General features: G+C 38.9%; 1 protein-coding gene across 1 annotated transcript in view; it reads left to right on the top strand.

Annotated features, from left to right (window-relative positions):
- ADAMTS18 (ADAM metallopeptidase with thrombospondin type 1 motif, 18) overlaps window positions 1–14,441 on the top strand; it is a 78,140-nt gene extending 63,699 nt beyond the window's left edge. Inside the window, exons 17-22 of the mRNA XM_009586938.1 lie at window positions 669–795; window positions 5,340–5,544; window positions 7,869–8,060; window positions 8,431–8,643; window positions 10,075–10,222; window positions 13,915–14,441. Coding sequence (XP_009585233.1) covers window positions 669–795; window positions 5,340–5,544; window positions 7,869–8,060; window positions 8,431–8,643; window positions 10,075–10,222; window positions 13,915–14,030 — 1,001 coding nt within the window. The 3' untranslated portion in view covers window positions 14,031–14,441. The remainder of the gene's footprint in view (window positions 1–668; window positions 796–5,339; window positions 5,545–7,868; window positions 8,061–8,430; window positions 8,644–10,074; window positions 10,223–13,914) is intronic.
- The last annotated feature ends 13,494 nt before the right edge of the window (window positions 14,442–27,935 follow it).

The raw sequence follows: 27,935 nt of genomic DNA, 5'->3' as shown, positions 1-27,935 counted from the left end.
GGAGCACTGAAGACATCAAATATGACAACTGTATTTTTCTTGCTTCCCTTTAAAACAAATGAAGGTTGCAGCATGAATATAAAGCTGATGGAAACAACCGTGTTTCCAAATTGGACTCGCTGTGCCCAATGAACCATGTGTGACGTGAATGATACATCTCAATGAAAAGATAAATCTATAAAATCACTTCACCTCTTAAGGCATTTGTAGTCTTCTCTGTAATCTGTCCTGATGTTGACGCTAGATAGAGTTTAGGTACAGGAACCTGCAGAATTCTGAAGTCTGTAAAGATTTACTCTAAAAAGGTGCAAAATGTTCTGTTCCAGTTTGCAAGTGTATGAGGAGAGCTCTAAGCAAGCACTGCTAGTTTTTTCTGCAGGGAATTAGGATTTGAAGAATTACTAATTTTTGCTGGGGGAAGAGTTTGCAAATATGCTGTTTATAACTAAAATGTTTCATCTGACTTCAATAGTACCTGTGTTACAGAGAAGGAAATTAACGTTAAAAACATGTTGCCAAATTAAATCCTATTTTATTTAGTTCAAGTCAGTGGAATTGTACCAAGGATGAGCTTGGACTTGTTTAGTTAAAATTCTTCCCTACTACTTTTTCTCTTATATTTTGAGTAAACGTGTATTTTACTGTATTTTTTTCTAATACTTCCATAGGACACACTACAGCAAAAGCAGTTTGTTTAGAAGATCATCATACACGGGTTAATTCCTCCTTTTGTGGCCCAAGGACGAAGCCTTTAACTGAAACAAAACTGTGCAATACTAATCCCTGCCCAGCGTAGTAAGTTCTCTTTATTTTTGTACCTTTTCGCTGTGCCTAGTGACTGAGTCTGCCACGAAAGAAGTCCTCTCTGATAGGCACACAGAATTGTATAGCCTGCTACATGAACCCACTTTTATTCTGTAACGTAAAACAGTAATTGTTTAAAAATGTTAGTCATGTAGGCTTCTGCCCAATGATAATAATAGAGGCGATATTTCTAATGTTGCTAAGCAAGACCTCCTGAGGATTGCTTGCAGCTCTGTCACCATGCTGGGGTTAGCTATGTGACACTGAGTAAATCTAAGTTACTTTGAGGCCCATTCTGCCACCTTTACTCACCTTGAATCAATAAGACCATTTCCTGAGTAAAGTGCTACTCCCCGTGTGGAAGCTTGGCCCCATGACTCAGATTCCACATATTAGATTAGGTCAAAAGAATCTTGTGAAGTGTAATTAGTGATTTTTGGACAAAATGTCTCACAGAGTATTATGATACCAAGAAGAGGACTATCTAAACCAAATAAATCGTCAGCAATGCTCCTGGTGCCCACAAAAATAAATATGAAGACATTGCCTATGTGAACAATCTTATTTTCTAAAAGACGTAAGAAAGGTGAGATGCAAAGGAAGACACTGATGTATAGATAAGCATTTAGAATCCAGCTGGTCTAAATCAATAGAGCTCCTTTAAAAACAAGGGAGTTACACTGATTTATAGTAGCTGTGGTAGGGGTCCTTTGGAAAAAAAATGTTGTGTGCTCATATAATTAAACACAGTATTATGTGGCTTAGAATATAAATGGGTAGATTTAAGGACACATTGGCCATCTTTCGTCTGCTGTTTTTTTCACTTTTGGATTCCTGACTTTGCAACCTTAGCATTACTTTAATTTTATACTAAAGATCAGAAAAGCTGTACTGTGTTGGACAAGACATTTTGACTTCCAGAACAGGAGATTTTCTAAAGTGATACGTTGAAAAAATTAAGAGTGTTTCAGTGGTAAATACAGACAGTTGAAGATGCATTGAAGCACACAGGCAGCAGAAGGCTGAGGAAATGGAGGAAAGCTCTAGACCTGGTGTCATCTGCTGGTTTTAGTCTGTGGTGATAAAAGCAATGGGTGGTAAAAGCCATTGGCTAAGCCCGCTCCCATACTTCATAAAATAACACAGTTAATGAAGTTTAATAGGAAGCATTCCCCATCTCCCCCAGTCCAGAAGAGAATGATGGGGCAAAGCAAAAAAATTTATATGTTCTGCAGTGGCTTTGTTTTCACTTAAAAATCCATAGTTTGCAATATGTTGAACATAATGAAAAATAGTCCAGTAACAGTTTGGAATTTCCTGCAAAATTTAAAGATTACAGCAGAGTACACAAAATCCAAATGGCAAATTATACACTATGACCACAAAACGATAGAGATAAGGTTTAAATAATGGTAACATGTGACACGAGAGCCCCATGTTCCTGCTTCAGCAGTTTCTTTAGATTGCGTTTAGCCACATGATTTTCTCAATACCAATTTTAAGTAATCTCTGTAGCCAAACACAATCTTTTCATATGCAACTTATCTTCTGCCAGAACCATTTTTATCCAATGAACTCAGTATCATGTACACAGAAATGTATTGTCTATGATGTTCCCAGGAGTCTTCTTAAGCTATTTATGCTTACCTTCGTTTTCATGTGGCATTGTTATGTTATAAAGCTTCACCAAAATCATACTCAATTCTATTGACCACACACAAAATTTCCATTTCTATTAAACAGAGATCCCGATGTATTTTGAACATCCACTGATATACCTATCACTGAAAATGCTGAATACCCATTTTGATACGTAGTGCAATGTTTTCATGCTGAAATTGCTTTGATATTCTTAGATTTACTACTTTAAAACACAATTAATGACTTGAACCCTAAAAAGAGTACAAAAAGAAAAACCGTAAAAGCCCCAAGCCACCTTTAGGGAAGAATAATTTGACTCACTAATTAATTATTTTTAAAAACCTTAGGATATATTAATGTATGGAGGATCTACATGTAGGACCATGTCTTAAATTAACAGATTGCCATTCAGCTGAGTGAAACTATGCCAGAATATCTCTGCTGAGCAATCTACCCAGAAAGTCACGGCATGTAATATTTCCCATAAAACCAAGACTGCCAACATCAAAAAATGTAGTAGTAATAAATACCATGGAGGAAACAAAGAATGCTTAATAGCCAGCAAATAAAGCAAAACCAAATATGGTAGGCATAATAGGCAAGGGAAGGAGGTGAATAACAGATGAGATACAAGCGTGTCAGTTTTGTGACATAAAAGAGGCTCTAGACTTACAAGTCGGTGAGGAATAATTAGTGCATAAGAACAAAGACTTATTAGTCTGAGTAGGAACAAACTACTGTCCCAACAGTAAGAACACAGAAAGGCATCAGTACTGCACACTGTTGTTGTTGGATTTCGGAGCTGCCAAATCTGGTCATAATTATTTAGTTATTTGAGCTAATGAAAGATACTCTTGGATCACAGCCCAGATAATCTTGGAAAATGGCAGTTTACTAGAGGACATTAAAGTAGGTTTATTGCCCTCTCCTCTGTGAAGACAGGAACTTTCTGGGCAGTTACGGTGAATAAACTCTTAAAATGAACGCTTTTGGTTGCTCTACCAATCACTGTTATCAGAAACATCAAGGCAAACTAATTAAAAGTTGTAAAATGGATTAAAACTATAACTTTTTTCCAGAAGTTTGTATTGCAATAGTCCAAATATTTATAAATCAGACAAAAAGGAAACTTCTGATGTGTTCTGGAATTACATAACTACTGACTTTTCACATTAATATTTCTTTGTCCTTAAATTAGTGCTTTTTATATTTCCCACTACTTTTGGCAGTTACTGAAGTTACTAGACTGAGAGTTGGGATTTCTTCTATTCCCAAAGGAATTTTTCCAAAATAGGCTTTTTATACATTTTTTACAAATTAAAATTAGATTTGGTTTTGGGCAGATGTGAACAGACAGGCAAATGGGATGCTGTTCATCTTTCACACAGTAAGAAAAGGAAAAAAAAAAGCTTTCTTGTCATTAAAACTGTATGTAAGCAGCTATTCCAGTGGTCACAGGGCTGATGCTGTGAGAAACTGTGGAAGTAGGATAGGCCAAGCAGTCAGATTTGAGACGAGAACCTTTTCTGTGGCATAAATTATTAAAAATTTGTAAAACTGCTGTTTTAAAATCTTTAGTTTAAATTTAGTGCTGGGTCTTTGAATAAGAGTTCTCAACTTGAGTAATCATTTAGTCATTTATAATTTCTTTTGTTTCTTCACTTCTGTTTTCCTATCTAGTTGTAAATGATCTTACATTGTAAGCCTTCGAGGACAAAGACACTTGGTTGTATGTTTGCGAAGTGTTCCACAAAGGCTAGAGACCCACTCAGTGCTTCAATAATAGAAATACTGAGCCGCTATTGACATTTCAAAACTGAACTTATCCTAAGCAATTGGCAGTAATTCTTCAGACTGTGTGTAACCTCACTGACATGATCCATAACTGAAGCGTGCTTGTGACTGGAGTATAGATTTGCCCAACAGCTTTTGCTGATTAAATTTCCTGTTTTATTTAGATTCTACATCATCTGTCTGCCAAATTTATTAGTCTGAGGACATTTAAATCCTCCAGACACTAATGACAGGACTGCTGATTGTAGCAAGCAAGTTCTTTTTTGTGAATAGAGGCCAGTAAGGTTTGACATAAATACCACCGGACAGCACCATGCCAACATTTGTCACCCTGTGTGAGTGTATCTATGCACAAATGCATTGGGAGGTACATGCTCATCTAAATTGACCCCCCAATTCTTCCCCTGCCATGCCAGTTTTTCCCTTATATCAGCATAGCTGAATCTTCCTCCTCCTGTCTTCCGAGAGAGATGTAAAAAGGACAAAAATGTAACAACAAAGGGCAGAACTTTCCAGTAATCAAATCTTACGGATTTACAGAACTCTCTCCATCTATCTGGCTTCTTCCTTTGGCCTCGGGTCTGTTAGTCTATTTGGAGGTCTCTTCAGCAGCTGAAGTGACATAAATGATCTTTTGATGTCATCATCCTAGCATTTCTTTAGAAAAGATTTTTCTTTCCCTGTTTCAGAGAGACTTTTTTTCAATTAAAAGCATAGACGCGGTTAAAAAGGAATGGTGATTTGTTAGCCAGACCCTTAGATCTTCTAGATACTCCTCCAACCTCAATGGCAGCATCTCTCTCAGACCCTGTGGAATTCCAGATTCCAGGTCGGATTCGTAGGCAAGTTGGTTCTGGTAGATGAGAACTGTAAATAAGTAATACTAGTTTTTCCAGTTGTGTGACTTGTATTTCATCCCTAGCAAAATGTTCCATGCTTTAAAGATAGATTATGTAACTAAGGCTTTTTGATTGCTTGAACAGATACCAGTACATCAGGAGAGTAGGCTAAGCAGAATCCCTGAATAATTCACATTTGATAGATGATTTTATAAAGTTAATTGGACTCCTGTGTTTCTAACATACATTTTCTCCTTTAAGCTGGTCAACAGGCGAATGGAGCACATGCAGCAAATCTTGTGGAGGAGGGCAACAAAGTCGTCTCATTCAGTGTGTCCAGAAAAGGGCTTTCCAAAGAGAGGAGGTAGTGGCCCATTCCCTGTGTCCTGTCAGCACCCCTACACAGGTGCAGATGTGCAATAGTCAGGACTGCCCACCTGAATGGAGCTCTGGCCTCTGGTCTCAGGTAATTTGGAGAAAAACTTAAATTTTTGTCTGCTGGCATAATGAAAATATTGCCAAAAACTCTGCTCAAAAAGAAGAATAGTGCAAACTTTGTGAAGATCAGTATTTTGCAAGTGCTCTATTCATGAAAATAATATATTAACTGTGTATATATTTTAACTAGCCTTCCTAAGTGCTCGGACAGGAGGGCTTGCCAGAAGTGGACACATGGTGTCCTTTTTGGTACATACAAACAGATGGATAATTTTTTCTCTAAGAATTCTTCAAAGCCATTAACCCCCTTCTGAGATTACTTCCCACAGCAATATTAACTTTTCTCAGAGATGACAGGCAGTCAAAGAATGAAGAAATATTTGGGGTTAGAGTTGCATATTAATGCACACACATATGTGAATTGTGGGTTGATAAATTTGTGATTCACAAATTCACTAATCACTTCTGTACTTTTGCCTGTGTTAGAGTAACTATTCTACTGCAAGTAGAGTACTGCTGCAGTTAATTGCCATGAGGGGCATAAGGCCCCTGGGCAGATTCCTGTGTGTACACACCCTGCTTCACAAACCTGCAAACTGCCTGACATTAAACCAGCCTGAGTTAAAACACACACACACACACACGCGCTTACACAAAACTCATCTCTGCTCTTTCTTTCACTACTATTGCTGCTGGTATGAACAGTTAATGTAAGGATAAATGAAGTACTGGGAAATCTGGGATTTAAGAGAGAGCTGACCATACACTTATATCAAAAGGAGGTACATTATTTTTATTTTTCCATCTACATTTAGTGAGATTCAAGGTGGATTTAAATTTATTGAAAAATCTATTACTTCTGTATACACTTCTTGGTACTGTTACTCTTTAGGTGTCAAGTACATCTTGACCTAAGCGTTCCCAGCTGAGAAGCACAGACTGCCTCTCCGGGGGAGTGCCCTGTAATGTACTATGACAGACGAGTAACTACTCAGCGGTCCATCGTAACAGAGTTTTAACACTCAAAAAGAAACTTTTTCTTCCAGTGTATGTTGAAGGAAACCTTAGTGTGGCAGGAGATTATAAAAACCAGGTATGATGATCAGATACTTAAAAAGGAAGAACAAACACATTCACACTTTCAAACTTTCCTTCCTCTACAACGAAAAAAAAAATTTTTAAAAATCCATTTTCTGCCTTTTTAGGAGGTGTACAATTCAAGTTGGGATTTTCAACTAAGCCTATGAAAATTAAGTCCACAAGTCCTGCAGAAATGTAGTGAACGGGTCTATTGAACAAGTTAGTGAAGATTTTAAGATTCAGCTGAAAGCTGTTGTATCACAGGTTCAAAGGAGTTAAAAGGAAAAAAATGCAAAATACCCAGCCTCTCTATACAAATCAGAGTAATTTTAAATGAAAGGAGTTTTTTGTTTGTTTGGGGGAAAGATAAAAACCACAGATTTTCAGCATGCAGATATTTCTGTTGCATCCTCAGTATACAACTCTGCTTTCATGAAATCTTTTAAAAACATTTGTGATTTAATACAGATAGTGATAGTGCAGGATTCTGCCTTGGAATGTGTCCCTTAATTACTTGTAAAAAGAAGAACAATTAGAAGAGGATGCAACAAGATAGAAAGCTGGCAACATTATTTCAGGGCCGATTATTTCTTCATTTCATCAGAAATGGCTTGTTTGTGCATTTTGTGGTATGCTAGGGCAATGAAAACTATAGGATGTCTTTTCAACTGAACCATGGTTCAACAATGCGTATTTATTCACTGGTGATTTGTCCTAAGCTTCAGTTGTAATCTTGGCAATTACAGTATCTTTGGTCAAACTTCTTAACCATTGTCTGTATCAGATTCTGTCTTGTAGTGAGATTCATTTGGTGAAGGAGTTAAGTACAGATTCCCTAGGTAGTTTTTTCTGCCTCTATCTCATCCCTTTAGGTCAAGGTGAGGACAAAATAACAAATAGCTGAGAACATCTTGCCGTGGGATATTTTGCGATGGGAGGTTAGGACCAGCTTTCAACTATGCTGTCCAGGGAAAAAAGCATTTTGCTCACAAGTCCAACTTTCCTCATCTACGGAAGAGAGATATTACTTATCTGTCCTACATGGGGACTGTAAGAGTTCATACTTTACATTAAGAAAGCACTTAGAACAATGTTTTAGAAGTGACATACAGATGTTACTGTTACTTATTTACCAATGGAATTTCAAGTTTACTTATATTATAATGGCAGCTACACAGCACATTAGCCATGGTTTCCATGCTCTGCTGTAAAATACAAATAATGCCAGTTTTGATTTCCTCTAGTTCAAATGAATATTTCTTTCCATCACAGTGCTCCAAGACTTGTGGGAGAGGTGTTAAGAAACGGGATGTCTACTGCAAAAGTATCGGTTCACCCAAGGTTAAAATCTTGCCTGAAAGTATGTGCAGCAGAGACCATAAACCTGAATCCCAGCAGACCTGTGTGCTAGGACGCTGCCCCAAAAATGACCGACTCCAGTGGGTGATTTCTTCCTGGAGTGAGGTAAAGTGGTGCAGTTACATGGCTCACTGCCTGCCTTTGCTGCTCTTGGAAACATTGACTTGGGGACACACACAAACCATGTGGGGGAGAGAAAGCTGAGCTATCATTTGAAAATCAGGTGTTGTAGGCAAGCCACTGTAAAAACACAGTTCTTTACATCCAGATGTAGTCAGATGTACCCTGTTTGTCTTTGTTTTTCAGGACTTTCCTTGACCTGGATTCATATTTCAGTTTACACATTACAGAACATGGTCTTTGTGGTTTTCGTTATATAATGCTTTGTAGTTTCGCATAATTTGGGATCTCTTGCACATTCTCCTTTATCTGAATGTGTTTCTGTAGATTTAAAAGCTGTACTTTGCCTTTTCAGTGCTCAGCCTCCTGTGGCCCAGGTGTACAAAAGCGAGAACTAAAATGCGGTGAGAAAAGCATCCATGGGAAATTGATCACCTTTCCTCAGAGAAGATGTAGAAACATCAAGAAACCAAACACCGACCTGGAAGAAGCTTGTAACAATGGAGCCTGTCCATCACAAACGTTGTATAACATGGTGTCTGGCTGGTATTCCTCACCCTGGCAGCAGGTAGGAATGGGAAACTTTCTCACCTTTCTCTCCCTGTCCCAGCTAGCACTCTTTCTCCAGCACTATTTCATGTCTCGGCTTTTATGGAGTTTACAAAAGGAACAAGTTTCTCTACACAGTAGCTCAAGTAGCATCCTCTAGAGCTTTTCACTACGCAGCGTTAAAGAACAAAACAACTGCAGTGTGACTGCTGACTCTTGGACAGTGTATCCACCTTAATTAGAAGGTGAGGTTGCAGTGCTGGCCAGAGCACCAAACCTAGAAAAGCCATGGTATCATATGCCACAGCATGGACGCTAGCTGGAGTGGCACAAATACCTGGCAGGCGTAAAATGCTGAAGACCACGCCACTGTGACTTTAGGGCAATGTGAGTCCAAGCTACCTAGATTAAAGCTAGCTCCAGTTTTACATTGTGCTGTAGTTAAACGTCTGATTGTATGGAGGAGATAACTCCACTACTAACAGTCCACAGGTGTCTCCTCCACATAGCCATGCCCTAAAGAAGGTCACACCACTCAGCCACTGAAACATGATGCAGCTGGTCCACATCCATCATGTACTTTGGTGCAGCTCATTTCTTTGTCTTGAAACTGAAGAATGTCACCTAAAAATGTTATTCATGCTCGAAAGGCACTACATTCTACACTCATTTTCCAATGCTTTCTTCTCAGTCTTCTTCAAACTGCACTGTTGTTGAACTGTTACATATCTATACGCACAATGTATTTGAGCATCTGCACAGATTGCCTGGAATTTCCTAAATACTATAATTAATTATTGGATCAGTCTGTATTTGTTTCTACATTCTTGCAAACAAGCTTCTGTATTTCTGGAACTTATCTACTTTATGAGTCACATATCAATGAGACACACACTCATTTAATAACATTTACATGAAACAATGTATGCCTGACAATTGTAATCAGATGAAAATGATCACATTTATCTTAAAGACAACTTTTCATGAAACACATACAAGTAAAAGGCTTATTCATTTTAAAATACTTCATAGATCTTCCTGCAAACGCATAGTGTTTTTCCCCAGATACTGCCATGATTATGGTTCCAATGGGAGTTTTATCTCTGTTCAGGCAGGATTGGGCCCAGCGGCTCAGAGTTCAAAAGAAATCAGTGCAGATAATCAGGAACAGGTTTTCTAAAATACTCAGTTTCTGTCTCAGTGCCTAAGTAAGGAACCAAATTTTCAGCTGAGTCCTTAAATAACCAAACTTTCGGAAGGGAGAACAGATGCACACATCTTTGAAAAGTTGGTCCTGATGGGGGGTTGCTGAACAGCAACACATCCGATCCTGACCTCTCTCTCTTCAAAAGTCTCATCCAAAGCCCTTGAAAGGTACTCCTTTGGCTTTCATGGGCTCCCAGAGAGTCTCTATAATGAAAGACGGCTTTTACTTTTTTCCTCTCTACAGTGTACAGTAACATGTGGAGGGGGAGTGCAAACCCGGAGCGTACAGTGCCTGCGCCAAGGAAGACCAGCTTCTGGGTGCTTGCCCCATCAGAAACCACTAGTCCTGAGAGCTTGCAATACTAACTTCTGTCCAGTCCCTGTGAAAAGAGGTAAAACTCAGCTCTACATGCTGCAGCAGGGTTGGTTGCTTAGAACTGTATATCCAGCAAAAATCACCTTTTCCAGTTACACCCACTGAAGATTAGTACTTGGCATGTTCCTTCATAAATGATTTTTTCCCAGACTTTACAGCTTTACAGTTACTCTCTGATACTACAGCATATCTCTTCTCAAAATGAACCCTCTTAAAGCAGACTTGAGAGTATAATTGACACAGAAGATTTTAAGAACAAGGAAATGTTAAAAAAAAAGTACGTCAAAAAGTTACGCCATTTGGTTCTGAGCTGCATCTTTATACTATTTTGTTGAATAACGTAGAAGCATCCTATGCTGGTACTGTTTTATGATTAAAAATAGCAACTTTTGAACTAAGCAGTAAGAATTTGTCATTTATTTTTAGTCTTTTGAAGTCTGCCCAAGCTTCAGATTGCACTCATATCCTGGGAGTCCAAAAATGCTTTGTCTGGAATGTACTTCTCTTCTTATTGCTTCTGATCAGGGTATGACATAAAGTCAGGGAACATGAAATTAAGCTCTGTCGTCACTTGTATGTCTACTGTATCCCACTCCACCTCTTTGGAATTCTAGGGGAGCAGGAGGAGCAAGAGGTTTTGTGTCACTCTGAATGATGGGAGGGGAATTCTCTCAGAACCGCCACAGAAAGACAGCGGTGCATTAGCCCCATCCCATATATTAGCTTACAAGCTGGTTATAGTTTGTGACTCCTTAACTGCAGGGAAAAAAGCTCATGGAGGTCCAGGTTTGCCCCATATAGCGCTAGTTATCTAGGTATGCTAAAGCACTTTAAACATTAGCTTTCAAAATACAGTACATTAACACTCTTGTTACCATTTTAAAACTGGGAGCTGAAAGTAACCTCTATCAAACCTAGGCCGGATTGCAAGAGAAAGGTGGTAAGAGTTGGGAGCAAAGGTCAGGCTCTGGCCCAGCATCTTGTACATTGACATTAGCCAACCACCCCCCTAATCTGTACCGATTCCTGGCATTCACTGTGCACAGAAATCCTGTAAAACCCAGTGATATCTTAACAGACCATTCTACTGCATCAACTCAAGACATGCAGAGTATCAAACGGATATATCAGGGGACCTGAATCCAAACAAGGATATAGAAATGAAATGGTCCTAAAAGGGATAAGTAAATAGTTCTGCTGTTCTTATAAGTAAATATTCTTAACACTTCAAATTAACCTTCCTAAAAAGTTCTGCTGTACTTTGGAGTTTCTGTATTACATCCTTTTCTGCCACAATATAGCAAGCACTTTTCTTTCACGCCTGCCTTCCTCTGCTATATTTCACGTCTGGAGTAATGTCTGTTACTCATTTTGGCCTTGGCCTGTTTCTCTCTCTCCTCACATCTGCAGGAGCCCTTTCCCCTTTATTAAAACTAGGTCGTCAGGCTCTAGAGATCAATTATCTCTTCAGTGCTCTCTAACTTTCTGTCTAAACCAGCACAAAGAGAGGGAACCAGCTGTGCTGGAATCGCATTGAAGCAAATCAGTCTCTATTATCAGCCATGCAGCTCCAGCTCAGTGATCACAGTCAAGAAATTAATGTTTCAGGGAGAGTTTACACACTTTCCTAGACAAACTGGGTCATTTCCATCCCTCTGTTAGATGCAGTTATGGTCACCATAACTCTTGCAAGCAAATCCAACTGCTTAAAATGAATGAAAATTTAAACAACATATAAATACTTGAGTAAATAGAAGTAAGGAACTGACAGCCTGATCCACATCCATTGACGTTTGTGGGACGCTCTGTGTTCATTCCAATTAGGTCCCAAGAGTAAAGTTTAAGCCATACCTCTGTAATGTTAGCATTGCACTCCAATCTTCAAAAGGGGCGTAAAGATTTATTAACATTGCCTCCTCAATGCTTATAATTTTTTTTAAAATAATAATTTGTAATTTTTGAAAATTTACCCTTCCATGGCAGGAGAGCTTCTTCCTGACTTAATCAGAACAGCTTTCCTCACTTTGTGCTGTGCATGTTTTTCATCTGTTGTCTGCTTTGGGTCTTCCCAGCAGCAAGTTCTGTCTGGTGGACAGTAGGTGAAGCAACGTGAACGCTGGTGCTGAACTCCCAGTTGCATCCTACTGACACTCAGTTAAGAATAGAAAGGCAATGCTGTGGGGTGGAAAGACTGCAGTTCGGTACTGAGCTTCCTACTTCCTGGACAACTGTTTGTTCAGGGACAGTATTTTCTTTACATAACATTAGCATTTACAGACAGGCTTAAGTTTTGAAAAACTGAGGAATAAAATGACATCTTTTAAAAAATTAGTATTATTAAATTATTTTTTTATTCATTCAAATAAATTTGAGGGTGATAAAGGTATAGAAAAATCACCTTTGCCATCATATAAAAGGGAATCAAAAAAAGCAAAGTGATGACTAATCAAAAGAAGTTCCTGTAGGGACACGGAGATGACTCCTGGCCCACAGAATATCACGAAGTTGTCTGTGCTATGCGAGGCAGCATTTATCTTCTGTGACTCAACTTAGCTGATCTGAGAACGCAGACTACGGTGGCTAGATTTTTCTTCACTGTCTCCTTGTAAATTCCTTTTATTGACCATGTAAACAGTAGTTCTGAGAGTCGAATGGAATCTTTTTCCATGCTCACAAGAGACTTCAGTTTAGCTATAAATTTTGCTAAACCTCATTTAAATGTCTTACTGCTCTCTCAGACATGGTGAATTTGTTTATAAATCATCCATATGAATCATCACTCTGCTCTTTTAAAGAAACATAAAGCATCCACTACAAAACTGTAGAAAGGAGCAGCTACGAAATGTTTTTAAAGTGACTGGGCTGTGTGTATAAATGATCCGTACATAAATTTAAGTGGAATAAAAGCTTAATTGAAAAATATGGTTTATTTGTATTTGTAATTAAAAGCTGGGCTTTTCAGAACTAAACATGGTCAGCCTGTCTCTTTTCCCATTGCAGTTAATTAAGATTTCACCAACATGGCATAGTCAAAGTCCTAAAAGCCTGATTCATGACACCTACGTAAAGTGTCTAACAAGAGAGGTTTTTTAGGCTCCCTGCATAGTCAAATGGAGAGAAGTAAGTCCCTCTAGAAAGCATTGGAACGCAAACACGTAGCAGAGCACTTTGTGCACACGTGCACAGGGTAGGGTCCATGCATTCAGATTTCCATGCATTTTGTGTGTACAGGCACATACACTTAAAGCTGACACTACTTTGAGGTGCAGGTAAACTCCATATGATGTTGATGGCCTCAAGCATGGAGCAGGCTCATTTATACAAGTACCTGGCTTTAGAACAACATTTGTAATCAGAGATGAAAACACAGATGACTTTTTTTATCCTCTACAGTGGAACTTCCTCCTGTTTTCCTGAACTTCAAAGTGTGCTCTAAATTTTTTAATTCCTTTAGCCTCTGACCCTCCTATTATATTAGCTCTATCAAATTAACAAATTAGATCTCTTAAATTAAACATCTCTTAACAAATTAAAAAAGAAATTAGTATTTTTGAGATGAAAGCTAGTTCGTGGTTCTTCTTCTTTGAATTAAGTCACCCGTTGTGTTTTTAATATTACCAAATGCATACAAGTGTGCGGAACTATTGCCTGATTTGTATACTTGCTAAAATACAGTCTTACCATATTGCTTGGATTTCTCTCCTTCAGATGATCCTTCCTGTGTGGATTTCTTCACTTGGTGTCATCTGGTACCCCAGCATGGTGTCTGTAACCACAAATTTTATGGCAAGCAATGTTGTAAATCGTGCACGAAGAAGAACTGATAGCAGCGTGTTATCTGAACCCTTCAGTGACAGGATTCTCTTCTTCAATTTATGTTGGAATTAACTTTGCTTTGAGGCAAGACATGGTGCCACATAAACCACTGATGGAAGAGACATTTTTTCTAAGGGAATGTCTGAGGTACAGTAATTGTTGGATATATGTTGAAAAAGGAATGTTTCTTTCTTCTTTTTTTTCTTTATTTGCTGACCTCACTGAAGTACAGGGTACTATGGATCACTTGAACACTGAGACTCGAAGGGCAGTTCTTCTTTCTTTAAAAGTGTCGTTTTGCACTGTCGTATGTTATGAGGAAGAAATTAAGGCAAGGAAGCCTTTTCTGGCTAATTTACCAGAATGCAAAGCAAAAGAGATTGGGAGCTCGAGGACGAAGGTTACAGCGTGGCAGCATGACAGATCCCACTATCAAAAGCATTTCCTTTCATTTTTTTTTAATGATACTATCGTCCCAGGGTAAGGAAGCTGTTTACTGCCACTTTCACAGAAAGACATTCAAATGCTGTTGTTTGGAGAACGCAGCGTCACACGTGTGACCACAAGAAGTAAATAGTGCACTACAAAGATATATGGTGCTTCTTTATTAGACTTGCTGCTGGAAAAGCAAGTTTTGCATCATGCTAATGTTTTTATTGTTTTGAAGAATTCATTTTCTGCTTTGTGTAGAAACTCAGAGGTGGTTAACTAGTAACTTGAAATGTATTCCTAGAAATATTCAGCGTTAGAATATTTGGACTTTTAATATTGCTGTGTTACAAGTAAAATAGCATTTCATATTTCAACTAACTCAAGGAACTCAGATTTATTGAGCTCAATGGTTATGTTTTCAACTTTCTAAGCTCATTAGATATGTAATTTTAAAATTTAAACTTGATATTTTAAAGTAGTTTTTTTCAGAAGCTAGGTTGTTTGGATGCCAAGATGCTGAAGAATGTCTTCCTTTTAATCTCAAATCTCTCTGCAAATTTTGTTTCATCCGTTACCCAAAGGAAATAACAAAAATATTACAGTCCATTAATTCATGCTAACCTTCTCTAAATAGTTATTTATTCACACAGGTTATATGAAAAAAAAAAAAAAAAGATAAGTGGATTATTTACTCTAACCAAATAAAAGTCAATTCTATTTTTATACATTCTCCTAATACTTTTCTTTAGTACAGAATCCACCAGCAAACAAAAGAAATGTAAACATAATGATATTTGTAATCATTCAGTATTGAGATGTTCAGTGACACTCTATATCAAATGGTACCATTTAAGAAGTTTCTGCATTGAAAAAATACCCAACCTATTTGCCAAACCCATTCTGAGACAGAGCTGTGTTCTGCTGTAATTTTCTGGGGAGTGCCTGTGAGGGACATATTTATCTAATTCCACCCAATCCCACAACTTTGTTTGATGAATGTAGTTCAGTTTTACTGTTTTTTTAAAGTATCGTTTCAGCGTAAGATTAGCCAACTCAGCACTAATGCCAGACAGTGGTCACTTAAAATTAGCAGTTCCTTTTGCAACAATTTAAATTAAAAACATGTATTCTATGATACTTTAAAAAATGATGATTGGAAACATATCTCAGACTACACCGCTCCATCTTGATATTGGACATGGTGTAATTATAACCTTTTTTCTAGGAAAACTACAAGGGTTTTTTTGTTTTGTTTTTATAATTGTGTCCTTTTTATTATTTGATGTAAAATAATTAATTTATTAATGCATAACTTTTTCTTTATATTTCTTTGCTCACTTCCTTAAGTGACAACTGAGGAAAGAAAATGGTAGTGTCACAAAGTATGAATTATGGTGTAAAAAAGGCAAAAAATATAAGTGTAATATTTAATTATTTTATAAGCTTTGTAATAAAGTACTCTAACTTTCATTATATTTGGAATTGTAAAATTCATGAATAAAATATGGAGGTTATAAGTAAATATCAAGTAACGTAAGTGGTGTATGAATTCATTTGCATTTGTGTTGATTATCTCTTAGCATCTTTAAGTAAAACATTACCCTGTTTTCGTCTGTTATGTAATTGGCTCATGTCTGTGACCCTGAGCCTATGCCAGTTCTGTGGAGGGGTAGTGACAAAAGCAGCCCACAAGAAAAGCCTGTTCTTTGGGGCAGTGGAAATTTAGCCACCATAGCTAAGTGTGACCTCTGCCTAACCACGCCCCTTGCCATTCAGGTCTTGTATGGGTTAATATTGTCGGGGAACCCTCAAAACAGTGGATTTGAGTGTTAACAAGCCTTTATGATGAATGGCATGGAGGTCATTCCTTTCAGGCAGTCAAAGTCAGCCGTATGTGCTAAGGTCATGTGAAACTTCTCTACTTTCGAAGGTCCCATTATACTGGCAAGTGAGGAATGCACGACTGGTTATTCAACAGAGTGAATATATTGTAGTTGTCTTAAGAGCAGAAGATGTTTCTCATTTGAATGACTACCCTACCATTGAAGCAGCTGGCTTGGATTGTGCCCATTTCAGGCACAAAAAGGCAAAATGGACAAAACTTCATGGTTTTATTTTCATAACAACACAAAAGCTAAAGTACACAAAAATATAGTTGCCCCCCTATATGCAAGACAAAACTGACCTATCACTTCTCTCACCAAAGACAGTGGAAACTTGTGTATCACAGAACCAGCAAGATTCTTCCCTGCATGTATTTATCTGCAAGGTGGTTTGCAAGATAAGAAGCCTCATTCAACATAGCATTCGGTTTTACAGCCTCTCCCATTTGCCTGGGGATACTTTATTTTTCTAAAAATGACTCAGCTAAGAAGTTTCCAAGCCAATCCCTACTAGGGACTACATTGATTCACTGGATTATTTTTTATATATATATATTCTCTAACATGTATTTGCCGCTTTTCCCTTCATTCACCATCACTCGGTTCTCTGTCAACAGCAAGCTATATAGAGTATTGTTGACAGGAAATACTAAGCATGCTTCTGACTTACAGTATAATCTAGTAGGCAATAATAAGTAATAGATCAGTCTGCTCCTGAAGGATTCCCAGCAAGCGCTCTTTTGAACATGATTAGTGATTTAAATAATTAATATGCCCACACAAGAATTCAGACTCTGAACTGCTTTGTGTTCTGGGCTAGAATTTTGGAATTAAAATGAACTGACGGTTGTCAGTGAATTACAGTGTTGGAGATAGATGTTGAAAGAGGAAATATTGCATAAAGATGTGCTATTGTGTGGTTGGATCAGCCCCAAGTCCACAACTGTTGTACTGCTGAGCCCTTACAACGATATTTGGTATACAAAGCTTGGCAGTTTTCTAGAAGTACATTGCTGCAAGGCTCACTTGATAAAGCAGAATGGGGTCTTTTCACAAAGGAATAGCTCCGTTTCCTGTAGTCAGATTTCATCACTCAGGTAAAGGATGCATCTGCCTAAAACTCAAACAGATATTTAATGAATGGCTTGATTGTGTAAATCAAACTCAACTATCTCAGATGCCCAGAAGACATGAAATGTTGGAGACAGATGAACATTTCGCTGTATGTGGGTTTATGGTAACATGATCCACATCCCATATTTCCTTTATTTTTCAGCAAATCCTATTCAAAAGCATCAGTAAAATAAATTAACATTTCTATTGTAACAGAAGTCCAACCCTACTGAGTCACTGGGATCCCATTGTGTACAACCACTGTATACACATGTCATGAAAGACTTACGGTCCCGAGTGTACAGCAAGAAACAATAGGAAAAGAACATGTTAACAGTGAGCTCATTGTGATCAGGAGAAAAAGTGTTGCTCGTGGCTCGCTGTCTGTCTGGACACTGCAGTCAAAGGCAGCTCCATGCAGATAAGAGCTGAAAGAGCAATATTGAGGAACTTTATCTTGACTCTTTCGAAAGCAAACGCTGAGCATTGCTGAGGTCTGAGAAGATAGTAGAGGGGAAAGGCAGTAGGAAAGCTGGGATACAGTGGAACGAATCAAAAATGAGGTGTGTTCAATGCTGAGTCCTAACCAAGATAGTGACTATCACGAGAGGAAAGCAATACATATGAACCATTCAAACTGTTAGCCTGGCAGTTATCAGGGACTAGAGAGATGTGAGTTTTTCGCAAGGCAGTAGATCTTCTTTCCATCAAAAAAGTTCTGAAGTAAGGAGATGCAGCTGCTAGAAAATGCCTTAAATTCGTCCCCAGCCAATATTGTATGAACATCAGCCAAATCAAGCTGACCTTCCTGTCCACTTCCTACACACTGTGCACCACTACCATAGATATTCTTCATCCCCTGCTCTTCAGAACAAATCCGGGTCCAGGCTGGGCTGGAAAATGTCCTTTGCTGTATATCACATTCCAAAGTTCTTCACCTTGCAGCTTACAAATAACACTTGCTTCCTACAAGAACAGGCAGTGACAGACCTGTAGCAGGGCCATATTGATTCTCAGACTCGCACTGCAAATGGTACAGATGCAAGTTGCTATTTACAGCATTTGTATTGTATTCCCCATGGGAAGTCATTGCCTCCGCCCTGGGTAGACGTAATCAGAAGCACACTCTGGCCTGAAGAGCTTGCCTTCTAACAGCCACACACACCAGGCAGGGCTAAGGGAAGTAGTGTACTCATTTTCCATGAGAGATACGAGGGCAGAAACAGCCTGAATGTCACAGCTGGGCTGAACTAGAGACAAAACCTTATTTCTCAATTCACAGTGCAATATAGTAATGTCAAAACCAGTTTTCCTCATGCTCCCTGAAGAAAAGCATCTATCATGGGACCTATCCTTCAAACTACTAAGTATTTTATGTACTCTCTGTTCAATAATAGGTATTCAATCACAAACAGAATCAGTTTTAATTTCTGGATTCCGCCAATGGAGGCAGGAACCTTCAGCTAAGCCCTAACTTCCAGGCTTACTTTCTAAGCATTAAATCAAGCTATTGTCACCATACATTTCAGCCTGAACCTTGTTGTGTATCTACTGCAACTTAAGATAGACCTTTAGTATCCCTTAGGTGACTTGGGCTGCCAAGCGTTAATTTATTATGTTCTGTTGTGATAATGTTCACTAATCCTTTCATAATAAAATAAGAGAGCTGACACAAAAGCTCATTCAAAAAGAATACGAAAGGGTTTATAATGGAAATGTTTACTCATGAATTTCTTACCTATGGAAAGCAAACAGATCTCAGAGAAAAGCAAACACAAGAACTCTCTCTTTGGGATCTTCACCTTCTCATATCACCATAATATCTGAATCAGGTCTGTCTAATAGGAGAAACTGAAGGCATTGCCCCCAAAGCAGGAATCCCCTGCCAACACTCCTGTGCTTCCATGGAAATAATGGCCTTCTACTAGCTCTATTTAGATTATAGTTGAAGAGATTCAGGGTATCTGCAGAATTCAAGGGTTGTTCTTGTATAAAATACTTAATCCTATCTATAATGCCCTTTCTGTCATAGTGCTTTTAGCATGGTAATGTATTGCAGGCATCCTGATTCCTCACCTCTGGCACTGCAGGACACTGCAATGATACCCAGGATTCCTGCAGGGCTCAAGCAGAGGGGGGCACCTGAACACAGAAGTGGCTACGTTTTCCTTTGATAAGGAAAGGTGAGAGAAAATGCCATTAATGTTTTCCCTGGATGCAGTTAGGACTCATCTCACAGGAAAAGCCATTCTGGTGCAATGTGTTCCCCAGAGCATTAGAACTCACATTTCCACATTGTATATTCAACGTAGCTGTTGAGCAAGTCAAAAGTAGTTGAGGTCTCGATTTCCTCAAAATGCACACCAAAAAATGATTTTTATAAGCTACTAAACAAAATATTTTGTGGCTTTCATTTTTGGAGGCTTGTGATAGCTGAAATATAACTTCTGATTGAAAAAGACAGAATAAGCTTTCTATGTGTATTTTTAATATCCAAACAGAGCACCTCACTGATTTTTTCCTCAAATGATATAAATAGATAAACCCTGCAGAAAGTACTCATAGATTATTCATTGTATATGATATGTCACTATTTATCCACAGGAGCTGAATAAGAAGTTTCTATATACAAATCATTATTTCAGCCTCCACAAAAAGATACTATACTTCCAAGTCCATTAAAGGAATTTTAACGTTCAAAGAATTTACTTTAACTGTACAGCACCCTCCATTGATAGATAATATTTTAACTGGAGCAGAACATTTCATTTCTAGCCAGAGATATTGCCTGTCAGCAGAAAGCTCATCAGCTCAGACTTTGTAAAAATACACTGCAAATGCCAAGTTGCCCAGAACTACCACGACTTATTCATTCTTGCCTTTGCTGGTGCGTGGGGAAAAGTCAACCAGCACAGACAATAACAGGCTGTAAACACAGCTCTCTCCAATTAAATACAGTATATACATCTTCAAACTGTATCATCTACCACAATTTAATTCTGAGGTTTTTGGTGTCCACTTCCAAAATACTAGTTGCAAAACCAAAATTGTATATAAACAAACTGGAACATCTAATTTGAAAAGCACTCAGCTATTGAGTGAGACGGAGAGATGGTATATGGGCTACTGTGATATACATCTACCATATTACATGTTCTGAACTTGAATTGGCGTTGTCTTGTGGCCAGTTAACATCTAATGCTGACTTTTTTTTTTGTTTCTCAATTGTTTCTCAAGGAAGAGGAGAACAGAAGAGCACATACTCTTTTGGTTCATTCTGGACTCTACACTGATGACATAGCAGTCTGTTGTGGTCAGAGACTGGATCTGATAAAACAAATTATCACTTTCAGCCCTTTAACTACCTCTCTCTAGCTCACTATATCCACTATGCTCTCTTTGATTAGGTTGGTTAAACAATGGAACTTGTCATGAAAATCATGAACTTGTTACAGGCTTATTGTTTAGATAAGCATACAGCTTGCTCCATGTCAGAAACAGCCTACTAATCTCTAGCTAGACTACACTTACATTACATTAGCCACATGGATTGAAGAGCGTACCAGTGCGATTCTCAGGTAGCTGATACAAAACACTTAACTCACTGAGACACATTTAACATCCTGCACACTCAGCCATTTTATTCCTTAGCACAGTGATTCTACCTTAGAGCTTACACATTTTTGAGAATCCTGCTCAGTCGTATTGCTGTTTGTAAGGCAGAGCTAAAGCCTCCATGCCTCCCTGCCACAGTGCAATGTTGCAAGTTGGTTGTGAGCGCTGGTGAAAAAACTTCATCTGGGCTAAGGAGCAGAACTGCTTATATAACAGGTCAGGGTTGATGCCAGAGCTATAAATTAAAGTTTGGGATTACAGGGCTTCTGAGCTTTGACCTGTTGTGATCAACAATTGCGAGGTTGAAGGGAGGCCAGACTGACTTGTGTTTGCTGCACGGTATTTGCATTGCATTGAATTTGACCCACTCTTCAGTGTTTCTGCTGGTCTTCAGCAGGGGCCAAGAATGGTTTTTTCATCTTGAAGCGTAACTTGGAAACAAAAAAGAAAAGGGAATCTGTGTTCTGACTGACAAAAAACAGAGACAAGATACTGTACAGGATTTGCCAATACTCTCTTGTTCTTGGTCGAATGATTTGCTCACTCTTTTTTTACACCCAATGCTAAATCTATGGTCAAGGAGGATTTTTTCTCACCCGGTTAAGATCATCTGGACATTTTCAAATACATTCCTAGTATTATTGCACATATTTTAACCTCTTCCACAATCTTCCTGTGAATTAGCAGGTTTTGAGTCTTTGACCTATTGTATCAAGTCTGCTGTAAGCTGGTAGATAGTGTTTTTGCAACTTCGTGTACTTGCACTGAGGAAGGAAGAGGAGAACGGAAGAGCACATACTCTTTTGGTTCATTCTGGACTCTACACTGATGACATAGCAGTCTGTTGTGGTCAGAGACTGGATCTGATAAAACAAATTATCACTTTCAGCCCTTTAACTACCTCTCTCTAGCTCACTATATCCACTATGCTCTCTTTGATTAGGTTGGTTAAACAGTTGATTTTATTTAGGGCAGGCACAACTCACACCTCATGTCTGCATGAAGGCAAGCGCAATGGGGCCCTCGTGTTGACTGGTACTGATAACAGCACTGATCTGCTGAGAGATTGTGACTTAAAGGGAGATTAAAGGTCGTATTCTTCTTTTAGGTCAGAGTAGAGATTCTTCCAACAAGGCAAATTTTAGAATCTGCCACCTAAACTCTTCTTAGCCACATATATAGAATCGTAGAATCACAGAATAGTTTGGGTTGGAAGGGACTTTTAAAGGCCATCTAGTCCAACCCCCGTGCTGTAGGCAGGGACATCTTCAACTAGATGAGGTTGCTCAGCTATATACTATGTACTGTATAGTTCTTCCAGGCTGTTAATCTAGCTCTTTTTTTTATATAAGGAACTTAATTAAGGTAGAAAAAAACCCAAACTATTTCATATATGCTATGTCTTCTTATTCAGGAAACAGCCAGAGTAAAGTAGTTCCCCAGCTTCCTAGATTACACAATCACACTTTGCCCAGGGACAGAGTACTTCAAGAACTGGGTTATTCTGTATAGTTCTTCCAGGCTGTTAATCTAGCTCTTTTTTTTATATAAGGAACTTAATTAAGGTAGAAAAAAACCCAAACTATTTCATATATGCTATGTCTTCTTATTCAGGAAACAGCCAGAGTAAAGTAGTTCCCCAGCTTCCTAGATTACACAATCACACTTTGCCCAGGGACAGAGTACTTCAAGAACTGGGTTATTCTTGGTGCCGGCTTTTGTAAACGCTCTTCTTTCCCTGAACTTCTCATTAACCTTCTGAATCTCATGCCTACTGGATGGATCTCAGCCAGCATCCTTCAACTACCAAAGGACTCTTTGAAAGGAGAGTTTACACCTCAGTTTCCAAATTGTGTTACTGTGGCATACTAACTATATAGAAAAGGAAGGCAAACAGTGGATTTGCCTTTTTAAAAACAGCGGTCGATTAAAAAATAAAGTACCAATAACGTGAGAATCATACAGTCCTGAAACCTTCAGACATTTTGGCACATAGCTCTGTCTCTCTCAGACAATTGCATCCCCTTTTTCACTGCTTCTCTCCTCCTGCTCCAAAGCTCCCCCCCGAAGCCATCGGGGGGTGGGGAGCAGAGGGGGTTGTGAAGTGTCTTGGGGTAATCCACTTCGACAAGGAACCATGCTAATTAAAAGTTATGGCTTTGGAACAGTAAAGCTCCCACTGCTGTCCATGTACAAGTTGCTGCTTTCTATTTAAACCTTAACAGTCACATCTAATCAAGAGAAAATAAGGACGTTTTTATGAATTCCATGAGAAAAATTCCCCTCAGGTGTAGGTTGCACGGTTTGATCAGCTCCAGTATCATGTTTTAGCGTTTCATATTAATCCCGCAGATTCTGAGCCAAGAATGCTAGCTTTCATACTCGCCTGACAGCCAGGCAAAAACACTTTGGCAATTTGTTATTATTTCAGCTAAACTTGCAATATGCAAATTAAGATTTATGGCAAATGAAGGCTTAAAACTATGCATTTATCTTCACGTGGAAAAGGTATCATGTAGTTGCAAGGTGCCAAAAAATACCAGAGCTGGGCAGAGAACAAGCGAATTACAACTCCCAGAAGGCACTGGAGAGTTGTACATCAGCATTTTGTGTCCTGATGACAGGAAACAAACTATTTCACAGTCTGAGATTTTCTGGAAGATACGGAGTTGACCCAGCCCTCAGACTAAGTATCTCATTTCAGTGTTTCCAACTGAAAATTGTTAAAAGTGTCAGGTAAATCTAGGTTTTTCAACAAGGCTAAACTAAAAGAAAAATTATTGGTTTATGGAATGTAAGTATCCTGTTGAAAACACAGTGATGGGAAAAAACTGATTAAGTACAGATAACATTTATATTCCCTACTATTCTCCCATCCTCCCCCTTGTTTCTCCATGCATAAACAATTAAGATCATTCCCAGCCATGTGCCATTCAGCTTTGCTGCAATCACATTAAGGCAAAGAGACAAGATACTGCCTATTCCCTACCTCGTCTTTCTGGGGTAGTACAGAGTAACACAAACCATGTAAGCAAGATTTAGAGGTGCTCTAGAGAGATGCATTCCTGGGTGGTCTTATTCCCTACTTTATATTCTGCAGTACTGAAGACAATAGGATGACACATGGACTGGAGATAGATCCACGCATACTTTCCTTCGTAAGTCAGGGTTTCCAATGAAAAGCATTGGAAAACTGAGACACATGCCCAAAGTTCAGCTCAGCCCAAGCCTTGGGGTCCAACTTTTGTCTCAATCAGAAATAATCTCCCTTAAGTCAAAGGATTCATAACGATACAAAATCAGGGCGTACAAGCCAAACTCAAGCCACATCTGGTAATAAGGACTTTAACAACAAGAAGGATGTTAAGTGAACAGCACATTTTTTTTTCTCAGTCTGTCCCCTCACATACAAACCACAATTTCCAGATTCTGGAAGCTGCTTTACCTCACTCCTCCAGCTTACTGGAAGAACAAACTAGCCTTAGTTACGCACAGTCTACCTTATTCCCTGTTTTTACCTAACTCCTATGAATTCAGCATAGAATTCGAAAAACTGGTGTTGGGAGGAAGTCATTCAAGTGAGGCTTGGACTTAGTTGATATAAATACTTAATTCTGTCTTGGAGAATAAAAGTGGTTTAATCACAGGGATCTGGTGTCCAGTACGTGTGAGGCTGGGTTCCCTCAGCCCAGACCTTGCAGCTGGTACCTGGTGCCTGCTGTGGCTGATGAGAGGGTGCTCTCCAGTGTGAGACCAGAGAATGGCAAAGCAGCGAAAGAGCTGTGTTTCAGCAAGTAAAAGAATATGAGCGTTCTTAGACAGCCACCTAGTGAGTTTAGTGAGGAATCAAGAGCTGCAAGAAAATTCAGTAAACTCTTACAGAGACTGGAGTTACACTACAAATACAGTGCTAAAACAGTGCTAAAATTAGCAATCATTTCATAGGTTTTTCGCCTCATAGTTGATGCAGTAGCAGAGCACAAGGGCTCTTGAATTATTTAACAGTGGTGAGATAAGATTCCTCATCACTTCATGATTCTAGAAATGAATGTTCGGGTGAGTTCAAGTACTAAAAAAACGGTCTGAGGTGAATTTCAAAACTTTGTTTAGGAACAAGTATATGGGTTTTTATATATATATATATATATTCACCTCACCTTTTTCTTATCTACCCATTTCTAAATCAAAACATGACTGTTGACTGCAAACCCTTATACCATGCAATATAAAAGCAGGGGCAAGGTCCAGAGGGAGAGATCCTTAGAACTGGCCCCGGGAATTTGCACAGAGAGCCTGCTTCACCAGCATGTTTGTATTCCACCACTTCTGCTAACCTAAATTTGAATGTGGTTGTGAAAATAAAACGAAGTCTTGAGTAAGACAAGAGAACCTATGAGCCCCGTTCATATTAGGAATAGCACTTGCATTTACTAGTTGTGTGTGCTAAATTCTAGCTCTACGAAAGAAAAAAAAAATCCTTCAATCATAATAAGGGTCCACAGAAAAACATTCAGTTATGATTTCTGAGTTTGCCTTTGCAAAGTTATTCCAGGGAGACCTCTGACAAAGTTACACACTTACGGTCTTATATTTGTGATAGTGCTCTGGATGTTCACAGAGCCACAACATGCAGCTTTAACGTCATGTTAGAAAGACGCAGAATGTGTGGAATTACAATGAAGCAGCCAGAGTTTGCACCTCATCAGTCCAACAGTTACGTATTAACAACTGCTTGCTAAATTACTTTTTGTTACGAAGACTACTTGCAAGGAGAAAGCTCCCAGATGGTCTCTTTTTATAACTGTGATCGTTGAAAAGAAAATGAAAAAAAAAAAGACCAGCTGAAATAAGAAATTAAGACATTAATGGAAAACCTTATCAAAACCATGGATTTCCAAAGTTCATCTAATATTAATATGCCACGGAATAGCTGCAGGGGGGTGAGTAGGTCAAAGAAGAAACAATTAAACCCTGCTGATGATACTCTGTTTGGGATGCTGTAGAATTTCTACTTAAGACTTTTACTGCCTCCCAAAAATCAGATACAGAGAACTGCTGTAGCTGCAGATCATGTCAATCCTGAACCATTACTGCAACCTTGGACATATAGTTTCTTTGTTCTTACAGACTTTCAGTGTTTGTAATCCCCAAATCCAGCCATATAATAATATACTAAAAATAGCTATGAGTGCACTTTGAATTCCTCTCGGAAACATCAGCTCTACATGCCTAATTAAGTATCCTCGACACACAAAAAAGAACTGCAAGGAAAAAGAAATCTCCCTCATGAGGGCCAGATGATTTTAATTAGGTCTCACGCACAATCTTCCTAGCCTCACATGGCTCAGCTCACTACAAAACGCTCAGTCACACTGAGACTGCACGCTGTGCTCCTGGCCTCTCCCTTCCCTTCCACACTGGTTGCTGCTCTTCTTTCCCAATTTCTCCCTGTTCCTTAAGAATTTACTGTCATTCAGCCCTCAGGGCTCCAGTTCTGAAACTCCCCAGACATGTGGGGCTGGTGCCATTTGCCGGTTTCTTTTTTTTTTTTTTTATACCTCAGGAAGAGCTAGCCTGCACATATGGCATGCTTCTGTGTAGAAGCTGAACATATGCACAAGGGTTCCACACAAAATCTGTGGAGCAGGAGAAACAGTATTTATTTATTCCAGATAAGAGTTACAGTCCCTTTATTCTTCCACAGACACAAGCAGATCTGCTATCAGCCCAGCAACTGGAATACAAACTCAGACCTCACTGCCTTCCTTAGAGGGCAAGAGGGGCTGAATCCTGATAGCAGCTCACCAGACCCTGAAGGGTATCACCAGAGGGAGTGTGGGTTCCACCACCACCAGAAGAGATCCTGACAAATTCACAGTTCTGCTATCTCCCTCCACAAACCTCAGCTTTCATCTCTTTTGTACCCAGGGAGGAATGTGTGCCACGACGCTGTGGTGTTCTGTTACCATGCTGAGACATGCGAGATCAGCACTTCTCAGCGTCCCAGTTCCAACTCAGATATTGAAGGCTTTGACATTAAAGAACTGGGGCATCTCTTTCTTTCCCAGCCATACTTACTAATAGTAAGTACTAAAATTTATACTCCATGAGAATTGGAATGACATGAATATCCAGGTTGCTCTAAGTAGATGTTTACAAATGCTAGAATTATTTCATCCACTTCAGTATAACAGATATTGGTTGTCACAGTTAACAAAGTGCTGCAGTTCATTCTTGTGTGATTTCTCCTTTCCTGGTCCTGAGTATTTTTAAGCATAGGCTTTTGGTTTGATTTTTGTGTGTACTATGGGTTCAAACATATCCAGTATTAAATGTCACAAGCCTCATCCTGGCCCTGAATGACTTCTGTTTACTACAATGTCTTACTTGTCATCTCGAGGGTTTATTCTAGATCTTGCAATGACTTTTGAATGTTTTTTGTTTGTTTGTTTTTAAATGTCTGTCCTGGTTTCAGCTGGGATAGAGTTAAATTTCTTCCTAGTGCTGTGTTTTGGATTCAGTATGAGAAGAATGTTGATAACACACTGGTTTTTTCAGTTGTTGCTAAGTATCTTATCAAGGACAACTATCCTCTGCTACCAAGCTAGCCTGGGAGGAGGGAACACAGCCAGGACAGCCAGCCCAGCTGGCCAATGGGTATTCCATACCATGTGACATCATGCTCAGTATATGAATGGTAGGCGTGTTCCAGGAAGTAGCGATCGCTACTTGGTTATCGGTCAGCACGGGTGGTGAGCAATTGCATTGTGCATCACTCATTTTGTGTATTCTATCATTATCATTATTATTTTTCCTTTTCTGTTCTATTAAACTGTCTTTATCTCAACCCATGAGTTTTTCTCACTCTTA

The sequence above is a fragment of the Fulmarus glacialis genome, unplaced genomic scaffold, assembly GCF_000690835.1.
Source record: "Fulmarus glacialis isolate BGI_N327 unplaced genomic scaffold, ASM69083v1 scaffold6031, whole genome shotgun sequence".
Lineage (NCBI taxonomy): Eukaryota > Metazoa > Chordata > Aves > Procellariiformes > Procellariidae > Fulmarus > Fulmarus glacialis.
This window is presented reverse-complemented; position numbering and strand designations above follow the sequence as displayed.